The sequence below is a fragment of the Panthera pardus genome, unplaced genomic scaffold (genome assembly GCF_024362965.1).
Source record: "Panthera pardus isolate Hobbes unplaced genomic scaffold, ASM2436296v1 HiC_scaffold_16, whole genome shotgun sequence".
In the NCBI taxonomy this organism is placed as follows: domain Eukaryota; kingdom Metazoa; phylum Chordata; class Mammalia; order Carnivora; family Felidae; genus Panthera; species Panthera pardus.
This window is the reverse complement of record NW_026526721.1, coordinates 82,388,857-82,400,057: the sequence shown is the minus strand read 5'-3', so window position 1 is coordinate 82,400,057 and position 11,201 is coordinate 82,388,857. Positions and strand designations below refer to the sequence as shown.

Genomic DNA, 11,201 nt, shown 5'->3' with positions numbered 1-11,201 from the left:
ACCACAGGTGCTTAACATAGACTTGCTGAATGATTAAATGTATGAGTGAATGCCAGCCAACCAAGAATTAGTATTTTACTACCTCTAGGTGTAATCTCTTTATCCCATCCTGGTATATTTTATTTTTCCATATCTAACGTGGGAAATAAGCTACCCATTGTTAGGCATCAGCTATCTTTGGGTTCTTAGAGACATTAATTAGAGGCACCGGCAGAAACATTTCTGGTGGCAGATTCTCTTGTGTTTCCTTCTTTCCATTACTTCGAACATATTTCTCACTCAGAAACTTTCCTTGACTTTTGTCAATAATGTAAAATGGAGAGTGTCTTCCACATCTTTGAGGAATTTCCAATTTCTTAAGATGACTTTTGCATCATTTTTTTTTCCTTTCCCATATCCACATTGTATTCCTTTAGATGTCATTTTGCAATGTTCTTCCACCTCACAGAAATGCGACTTTAGTTTTCAGTGGCAAGACCATTATGATTGACAATATCCTTTGCAAAAGAACATCCTGTTTGTATGTTAGAGTTGAGGCGAGGCTTGTGGTCTAAAACACGACCTAAAAATGAAGCAAAATATTTTAAGCCAGTACTAGCCTAGACATGTCATCAGGAACGTTAGGAGTATTTCACAATTTCAGATGGGGTGCTTCTGGTTTCTGACATCCTTTCTCCCACTTAAGATATATACAAACAGCAGCCTTTATGATAATACCTTTATTTCATTTTCCTCCAGTTTCTATTGTAAACCTCTGTTAAGAGTATGCATTGGATGGGGCGCCTGAGGGGCTTAGTCAGTTGAGCTTCCGACTTTGGCTCAGGTCATGATCTCGCCGTCCGTGAGTTTGAGCCCCGCGTCAGGCTCTGTGCTGACAGCTCAGAGCCTGGAGCCTGTTTCAGATTCTGTGTCTCCCTCTTCTCTCTGACCCTCCCCCGTTCATGCTCTGTCTCTCTCTGTCTCAAAAATAAATAAACGTTAAAAAAAAAAAAAGAGTATGCATTGGAAATGTATGAGCGGTGTGTAAAAAACAGACCATTGGCCCTAGATTACTACTCACCTCCAATGTTTGATTATACTTCTAACTTCTCAGATTGTCATTTCTACTAGCTTCCCACTCTCTCCTTTCATTAGCAGTTTCTAGGGGTATCCTCATAAACTTCTCACATCTCAGTGTTTATCTTCTTCTTTCTTTCTTTTTTTTTTTTAATGTTTATTTATTTTTTTTTTTTTTAAATTTTTTTTTAACATTTATTTATTTTTGAGACAGAGAGAGACAGAGCATGAACAGGGGAGGGGCAGAGAGAGAGGGAGACACAGAATCGGAAGCAGGCTCCAGGCTCTGAGCCATCAGCCCAGAGCCCGACGCGGGGCTCGAACTCACGGACCGTGAGATCGTGACCTGAGCTGAAGTCGGACGCTTAACCGACTGAGCCACCCAGGCGCCCCTAATGTTTATTTATTTTTGAGAGACAGAGAGAGCCAGAGCTCAAGCAAGGGAGGGGCAGAGAGAGAGGGAGACACAGAATCCGAAGCAGGCTCCGGGCTCTGAGCTGTCAGCCCAGAGCCCGACACAGGGCTCGAACCCACGGACCTTGAGATCATGACCTGAGCGGAAGTCGAATGCGCAACTGCCTGAGCCACCCAGGTGCCCCTTATTTGTTTTTTAACTCAAGCATAGCTGACACACTCGGTTACACCAGTTTCAGGTGTGCCACATAGTGATTTGACACCTCTACACATTATGCTACGCTCACCACTAGTGTAGCTACCATCTGGAACCAGACAACACTGTTGAAATACTGTATTCCCTACGCTGTGCCTTTCATCCCTGTGACTTAGTCATTCCACCCTGAAGGCTGTGCCTTCCACTCCCCATCACCCATTTTGCCCATTCCCCCATGCCTACCCCCTTTGGCAACCAGCAGTTTGATCCCTGTATTTATGTGAATATCTTCTTCTCATTGTTTGTTGGCTGTTTGTGTTTCCTCTTCTATAAAGTGTCAATTTATGTCTTTAGTCGATTTTTCTGATAGGGTATTTTTTGTCACTGCTATGCATTTATAGGTATGTTTTGTATATTTTCTACTATTTTTTTCAGTTATATATGTGTTGCAAAGATATTTTCCCAGTTTATGATTTGACTTTTCACATTTAGTGCCCTTTATTGAAAATAAGTTTAAGATTTTTTAAATTGCTGAATTTATCACTTTTCCTTTATGTTTGTGATTTTAGGGTCTTATTTTAAGAAATCCTTCCTCATCCAAAGTTTTAAATCCTTAAAAATGCAGAGAAACTGGATTGCTCATATGTTGTGGGCAGGAATGTAAAATGGTTCTGCCACTCTGAAAATGAGTATTGCAATTTCTTTAAAAACTATACATGCAAATACCTTACAGTCTAGCAATTGTACTTCTGAGTACTCCACAAGACTTATGTTCACACAAAAACCTGTAGACAAATGTTTATAACAGCTTTATATGTAATAGACAAATAATTGTAAACAATTCTGTGAAGAAATAGGTATTTGGTCTCTGGTCCCAGTTCCTGGCACAGAGTTTATAAATCCCTTGCAATTTCCTAACTAACAGGAGCATCTCTCTAATAAGGTGACTCTTGGTGGCCTCTTGGGTAGCTTCAGGATGGGGACTGGTCATCAGGAAGACCCAGCCATGATTAGAAGCTTGGAACTCTCAGCCCCAATTCCCATCCTTTAGGGAGGGGAAAGGGACTGGAGATTGAGTTAAATTGATCATGCCTACATGATGAAGCCTCCCTAAAAAGTCCTTAAACTATGGGATTTGGAGAGCTTCCAGATTGGTGACACATCTACATGCTGGAATTCTACAGGGACAGAATCTCCTGCCCTTACGACCCTTCCAGATCTCACCCTGTGTACCTTTTCCTCTGGCTGTTCATCTGTATCCTTTATTGCATCCCTTTCAGACTGTAAAGAGAAGTAAATGTTTCCATGAGTTCTGTGAGCTGTTATAGCAAATTATTGAATCTGAGGAGGGGGCTATGGGAATCCCCAATTTATTGTCGGTCAGAAGTACAGGAGGCCCTGACTTGCGATTGGCACCTGAAGTGGGGGTCAGTCTTGTGGGAATGAGCCCTCAATCCAAGGGGTGTGCACTAACTCTGGGCAGTTAATGTCAGAATTACTCGGTGTGAGGAAAAAGCCGACAATTTGGTGTCAGAAGTGCTATGAGTAAAGTAGAAATAAGTGTTTTCCCTTAAAACTCAAAGTCCTTCAACAAGTGAGTGGTTGAACAAACTGTGGGACATTCCTACCATAGAATACCAGTGGGAAGTAAAGAGGAGTGCATAATGATACCCATCACAATCTGGGCGGATCTCCAGAGAATTACATTGAGTGAAAAAAAGCCAGTCCCAAAAGATTTATACTGTGCAATTTGATTTCTATAAAATTCTTGAAATGACAAAATTATAGAAATGGAGAACAAATTCATGGTTGCCAGTTAGCGGGGTAGGGGGACATAGGGAGGGAGGAAGGTGGTTGTGGCTATAAAAGGACAACATAAGGGGAAGCCTGGGTGGCCAGTCGATTAAGTGTCTGACTCTTGATTTCAGCTCAAGTCATGATCTTACAATTCGTGAGATTGAGCCCCACATCGTGGGGTTCAGCCCTGACAGAATGGAGCCTGCTTGGGATCCTCTCTCTCTGCCTCTCTCTCTCTCAAAATAAACAAATAAAACTTAAAAAAAAAAAAAAGGACAACATAAGGATCCTGGTGTTAAAGTTCCATATCTTGACTATATTGATATCAGTATCCTGTTTGTAGTATGGTAACACAGCCCAGCCCAAAGGTTTTCAGTGGAGTGTGAATCAGACCATCTGGGGAGCTTTTAAATACATACATTCTCTGGGGCACCTGGGTGGCTCAGGTGATTAAGCTTCAACCTCCGCTCAGTTCATGATCTCATGGTTTGTGGGTTTGAGGCCCGCATGGGACTCTCTGCTGAACAGCTCAGCGCCTGGAGCCTGCTTTGGATTCTGTCTCTCCCTTTCTCTCTGCCCCTCCCCCGCTTGTGAGCGCACACTCTCTCGCTCTCTCTCAAAAATAAATAAACATTAAAAAAAATTTTATAAATATACACATACCTTCCGCAGGGGTGGATGGGTGGGAGTTCAGATATTTTCAAAAAGTTCATCAAATGATTTTTTACTCACACATTCCTACATGGCCCCAGAGCTGTAGGCCTTTAGAGACATTAGGGTAAGGAAGCACGAGTAGGAGAGGTCTGTTTTAGGAGAATGGCAAAATGGAGGATTAGACTGGGGGTAAAACAGGTAGAGGAAACCTTCTGAAGAAGCTGCCCCAACAGTGCAAACAAGGGATGATGCAGATCATACTAGCTGTGCTGGCCATGGGGACAGACATCTGTCAGCCCGGATTCTGTCCCAGAGAAAGAAACTTACTCTCTCCATATTTTTAGCTCAATATTGACAATAATCCCAAATGTCCACAAGTGGATAAAGAATACATTTCCAAGTATGCAACAAAATAATTACATGTTCTTGCCCCCCAAGATTAGCAGGTGTCTCTACCACACCCCCTTCTATGTGGTCCATGCACTTTCCCTGAGGCACAAGTTAGTTCCAGGAGGACCTGATGAGACCTTTATCCATGGCCTTACCTGCCCGATCTCCCAAGTCCCCCATTTTTTCTGAAGGGTACTTGGAACTCAGATTTCAAACTCATCCTGCTAAACATGTGCTTTTCCCCTGGTTTAGGCCTTACTTCCCCTTGTCTGGGGCCCGGAAGGCATACTTACACAGGGGCAAGCAGGACACTCTGCTGTGACCTCTCTGGCCACAGCCTCTCACCAGGGAGTGGTCACCTGTCATGCACACTATTCAAAACCAGGAACCAAGGTGTGGTCTGAGCTCCTTTAAGCTCAAGGGTTTGGGGGCTCCTGGTGAGTCCCCAGAGAAGAGTCCAGAAGAGGAGGATGGAAGGGGGGTGGCCTTCTGGGGGGGCATTCCTCCTCTGCCTCACTGTCAACCTTCTGCTTCCAGGTAAGATGGGGCAAGAACAGGACAAGATGGGAATGCTGTTCTGGGCAAAATCCAGAAATCCTCTCATTCTCCAGAACTAGGAGCATCTAAAATAACTGGGTTAAACATTTCCTTTCTCTGTAATATCTATGTTTTGACTTCCTTGGAAACAGATGAAAAACCCATTTCACTGATCAGTACACACAACCCCCCTCTCATTTGCCTGCCTAGGCATCTACTAAACTGTTTGTCCTTCCATTTACCACCTCTCCAATCCCACCCCTTTATAGTGTCCAACTTTTCCTTTCTACCAAGATATAGTAACTATGAACAGGGTGATCTGGGTCCTGTTGGCAATAACATAGCTCCTTTCCCATCTCACTCAGGAAGATATTGCAGAGGAGGTGATGTGGAGGGGAAAGGGAAATGTTTTCTTCCTCTGGGATAAGTTTCTCCTTACTTTGGCGATGTACCTTATGAGTCAGCTGATATGGGGAGGTAATGGATGAGGTACGAGAAAGAACTTGCTGGGCCGCAGTTATAGGAATAACCACAGTCATCTGGGGCTGGGATGTGGGTGAAGGGGGCCAACGGGCTTTTACATTTCATTGTACATCTCCATCAAGCACACAGTAGATGATCAATGAAATAGTCTCAAAATGGTGATAATGAAAATGGCTCCCACAGATCTTTGAGGAAGTCACTGAATTTGAGAAGGGCACAGAGCACAGCACATAGTAGGTAGTTGATAAATTCACATTAGTGCAACATTAAGTTCCCACATATTTTACATCACACTTACGATGTACTCATGATTTACTTCTTTCTAAACTTTTCCTTCCAGGACATGGGGAAATGTAAAAGTGGGAAGAGGAAATTAAGAAACAAAATTTTAGGGAAATTTTGTTCAGTGACTATAAGAATGAATCATAACAGAGCTAGAAAGAAAAATGTATGGTCAGACAAAAGCCAAAACTTCAGGTTTGGGACTACAGAAGAAATAGGACTCCCCCCAGAGGCTGTTTGCATATGAATTTGAATAGGCTTTATATGGGAGCAAAGCACAGGAAGAAAGGGCTGAGCCCAGGTTCAGCTTACCACATCAACTTCCACCATTTGCCTACAAGACCAGCCCATCCTCTCCAGCCTGGCAGGAAGGAGTTGGCCTTCAGAAGTCTTGGCCCAGAAGGAGGGGCTCACGTGCCTCAACCCATGTCCACATTTTCTTTCTCTGCAGAGAGGTTCTCAGGCCTCAACCCTGGTACTCATCTCGCTTAGAAAACATGAAAGCCCTATTCCCACCTCACGGGGCCTCTGCTCTCTACAGGAAGGTCAAACACTTTCACCATCAATTGCTCAGGCTTTCACCGACATGGGGTGGACCCTGCTGTCTTCCAGACTATATTTAACCAGAAGGACTTCCGTCCAGTCATCAACTACAGCATCCCCACTCAGGTCAACATCTCCTTCACTTTGTCTGCCATCCTGGATGTGGTGAGTTCTACATTCTTTCCATAGGCTGCCAGTAGGGAACAAGGAGTCTTCACCCTGATAACCCAACCTTGCACTGGTCTAGTGGCGAGCAATCAGTCTTCAAATGCCCTACAGGTTAGATGTCCATCCTATGGGCTGGAGAGACATGAAGGAGAACACTGCCGTGATGTTTCTAAAGGGAACATTTGTCCTGAGTTCTGCCCCTGTAGGCAGATAAAAAAAAAAAACATATTTCCAGTGGGCCCCATGCTGGTTTTTTCCCCTACGTTTGCCATACAACCTACATTTTTTGGACCTACCTTTCTTTTGAGACCAGTGACTGAAAGCTGACACACAGGACCACGTAGGAAACAAAGGCAAGAAATAGACTGGGACCTGATCTCAAGGCATTAATCATCCTAAATGGGGACTTTTTTTGTCAGGATGCACAACTTCAGCTGCTGACATCATTTCTGTGGTTAAAGATGGTATGTAGGTCCAGTTTTGTTCTCTTTTTTTTTTTTTCTGGTCTTGTTTGCAAAAAGCACATTTGTTGACATTGGCAGTGCCAGAGCGAATAGACAAATCCAACCAAAATAGAGCCCATACTGATGACAAATAGCTTTTTGAGCTGCCAAAGAACTTTGAAAGACATCAATGGAAAATATAGGAAGAAGGGGGGGTGGTGCAGTTGGGAACCCCCAACTAAGCTCCAGGGCCCAAAGGTATCCAGCACCCAGCTTAAGATTTCTCTTGAATGTGTGTGGGGGGGGAGGGGGTGGGGGGGGCGGTGTGCTTGGGTGGTTCAGTCGGTTAAGCATCTGCCTTAGGCTCAAGTCATGATCTCACGGTTTGGTTCATGAGCTCGAGCCCCACTCCAGGCTCCGCCCTCTCTCTCCCTCTGTCTCTGCACCTAGTGGGATTCTCTCTCTCCACCCCCCCTCCGCCCCTCGCTCTCTCACGCTCTCTCTCAAAAATAAATTAAAAAAAAAAAGATTTCCCTTGAGTGGGAAGTGTAAGGCCAATAAGACTTTGTTAGCTAGAGAAGGGGGAACTTATCACCAGGAAGAGAAGAGGAATCAGAGTTTAAAAGGAATGAAGTTTTTTAAAAAAGCGACATGCATAACAATGTGCAAAGTATGAGTTTATCTGTGTAAATAAAAACGAATGCTGGAATATGTATTAATTTATTTTCTGGAAAGATACCAAGAAGCTGTTAAAAAGGAGATTGAGATGGGGCTATGAACTGAGTTGGAGTGAATTGAGAAAGGAGAAGCTTGTTTTTTATATTATACTTTCTGGAATGGTTAAAGTTTTATCCTATGCCTGTAGTACATACATTTAGGAAAAAATACATACATATGAATATATATATATATATATATATGTAAGGGAACAGAAGGGTAGATGCTGACATAAACTAGCTCCAGGTATCAGCCATAACCAACCTTCTGTGCTCTGTGCTCTAGATCTGGACTAACCCATTCATCAGCTGGGATCCAGAAAAATGTGGTGCTATCAGTAAACTCACTGTGACAACTGAGAACCTGTGGCTCCCAGACATCTTCATCGTGGAATCGTGGGTACCAGGACTAAGGAATACTGGAGTGGAGATCCTTTTGCAAGGAGCAGGCCAGGGCAGTGTAGGGCAAACCCATTCAGTTGGGGCCACCAAAACTTATTTCAGAGAGGAGCACAATCACGGCTCACCAACTTCTCCCACAGAAATGAAAAAGTGGTGGGCAGGAAAGATGGCGGAGTGGCCACAATGAGCAACATTGGGAAGCCCCACCTTAAGAGAGACACTTAAGCTGGGGCGCTTGGGTGGCTCAATCTGTTAAGCATTCCACTCTTGATTTCAGCTCTGGTAATGATCCCGGGGTCATGGGATCGAGCCCTACATTGGGCTCCATGCTGAGCATGGAACCTACTTTAATAAAAGAGAGAAACTTAAGCTGATGTGAAACCCAGAGCACCTGCCTCTCTCCCCTTCTGCCACTTAGCATGGATGTGGATCAGACCCCAGAAGGCCTCTCTGCATATGTGACTAATGACGGTCACATTGTGTATAACAAACCAATGCAGGTGACCAGCATCTGTAGCCTGGACATCTTCTACTTCCCCTTTGACCAGCAGAACTGCACACTCACCTTTAGCTTTTTCCTCTACACAGGTGAGTTGTAGTGGGGGTTCTGGGATGGGGTAAAATGAGATCAACCAATGGCACAACAAAACAGCACACACAGGCAAATTTATTCTTTCTAATGCCTAAAAAGGAGAGTGTGGGGGTGGTGGGGTGGGGGAGTTGAACTTAGGAGGAGATAAGACTTCTGAGAAAGCCCAAAATTGAAAACAGGCAACTGAGGAGCAAGGAAGCTGTGTTATGGGGCAACCAGAAAGAGGTCGCTAAAGCAGTTTGCTAGTTCATCTCTCTGAGCCCTGCACAGAGCAGGTGCTAAACAGAGTGTTGAATGAATGTTTGTCTCCCCTGCAGTGGAAAATATGTTGCTGGGCATGGAAAAGGAGGTGTGGGAGATAGCGGACACGTCACGTGACATCGTCCGCACACAAGGGGAATGGGAGCTCCTGGGCATCAACAAGGCCACCCCAAAGATGTCTGTGGGCTCCAGTCTTTTTGACCAGATCATGTTCTATGTAAGCCCAGAGACTGTGAGATGTGTCTGTCCCCCTTACCTCCCTCATCAGACCTTCCTAAGTCACAGAGCTTCTCACTTCTTGTCCTGTGACCAGAAAACCACTGGGTGCCACAACCCTTAGTCCTTCCTCTCTCCCAAGTCCCCCAAATCAACCCCCCTTTCTGAGCCTGCTAGCACTGGCACAGGTTTTCTTTTGTGAAAGCTGCTTCTTCATCCAGCCCCAGAAAGAGCCACCGTTGGGTTGAGAACATCAAGGAAGGAAGGGGCTGGAATCATCCCTATTTCCCCTCAATCCTAGCTTCACCTGGTTCTCTGCTCTCTCCTCCCCCCCAGGTGGCCATCAGGCGCAGGCCCAGCCTCTACGTCATAAACCTTCTGGTACCCAGCAGCTTTCTGATTTCCACTGATGCCCTCAGCTTCTACCTGCCAGCAGAAAGTGAGAATCGTGCCCCATTCAAAATAACACTTTTGCTGGGCTACAACGTCTTCCTGCTCATGATGAATAAACTACTTCCTGCTAGTGGCACCCCGCTCATCAGTATGCCCACCTCCTCACTGTTGGAAAGTAGGGGACAGGGAAAGGAGGCAGGGTAGACAGGTGCACTGGCTCGACCTGCCAAGGCAGCTAAGGCAGAAAGGAAAAAGCAGTCATCTCAGAAAGGGCTTTCTGTGTGAGACACAGAAAAGGGGGGATTGGTGGTTCTTCTGGGCCTCAATCACACATGTTCCTTACCCCTATCCCAGGTGTCTACTTTGCCCTGTGTCTGTCCCTGATGGTGGTCAGCCTGCTGGAGACCATCTTCATCACCTACCTGCTGCACATGGCCACCACCCAGCCCCCACCCATGCCTCTGTGGCTCTACTCTCTGCTCTTCCATTGCACCAGCCCAGGGAAGTGCTGCCCTGTTGCACTCTGGAATGAGAATACAGGTCCAGGCCTCATGTCCACTCACCTGCCTGGTAAGGAAAGTCTGCACTGCCCCTATTCTCTACCCTGGGTGTAGAGTCCCCAGTCTCCCACTTCCCCAAACCTGTCTCCTTCCCACTTCATAGCTGAGTCTCTGTCTTCTCCACAGGACTGAAGGAGCCAGGACAGTTGGTAGGGAAGGAGCTGGGATCCAGAGAGGCAGAGCTGAATGGGGGCTCAGGATTGACAAGCACCCAGCTAGCTGACCGGTGGGTGCAGTTCAGCCACATGATGGACACCTTCCTCTTCCGCCTCTATCTGATCTTCTTGGCCTCCTCCATTATCACGGTCATCGTTCTATGGAACACCTAGGAGCTGAATTCTAATGGTGCAAGAGCAACCCAGTGTTCAAGTTCTCTCAGCGTCGACTGACCATCCCAGACCCCATTCCTCTGCTCCAATTTGCATACACAGTCCCAAATATGCCAGAATCCCTGCTCCGGGGCTTAAATAGAACCTCTGCAGACTCTCTCAGAAATAGGACTATATTTCTAAAACATAATGAATTCAGAATATACATGTTTATGTTAGAAATATAATTTTCACTGGAAAAGGAATACTTTATAATAACTCATCGACTGGTATAGAGGAAAGGGGTTAAAACTCTTTTTAAATATAGGCTAACATAGTTACTTATTCTTTTAATAAATATTTATTGAGCACCTACCATGTGCTAGGCACTGTTTTGAGTGCTGAGGATACAGCAGTGAGCCAAACTGACAAAAATCTCTGCGCTCACAGAGCTTACATTGAGGGTAGGTGGAGACTGACAATAAAGGAGATAAATATGCGAAACATGGAGTATGTGCTAAGTGCCAAGGGGGAAAATCAAATTAGGGAAGGAAGAATGGGAAATGGGGGAGGAGATTGAAAGTTTAGGTGGGTGGCCAGGGGAGGCTTCATGATAACTTCCTGCCTGGCTGGTTCCTATGCTGTTATTCCACAAAAGAACCAGGTGGAGCACAGGTGGTGCTATAAACAAATGTCCCTTGACAAATGGAGACTTGAGGATGACTCAAACAGAGCTCTGTCCTCCAAGGGCTTATGGCCCAGCTGGAGAAATAAAATGTATATGTGAAAT

The 11,201-nt window shown here is 45.1% G+C and overlaps 1 protein-coding gene across 1 annotated transcript; it reads left to right on the top strand.

The window, feature by feature from the left end:
- The first annotated feature begins 5,490 nt into the window (after positions 1-5,490).
- On the top strand, positions 5,491-10,473 carry LOC109275117 (5-hydroxytryptamine receptor 3C-like). Its single transcript, XM_053904166.1, has 8 exons — positions 5,491-5,521; positions 6,351-6,517; positions 7,966-8,234; positions 8,500-8,669; positions 8,991-9,151; positions 9,487-9,710; positions 9,836-10,113; positions 10,230-10,473. The coding sequence occupies exons 1-8, from the start codon at positions 5,491-5,493 to the stop codon at positions 10,430-10,432; spliced, it is 1,503 nt and encodes a 500-aa protein (XP_053760141.1). The 3' UTR covers positions 10,433-10,473.
- Positions 10,474-11,201: the final 728 nt, after the last annotated feature.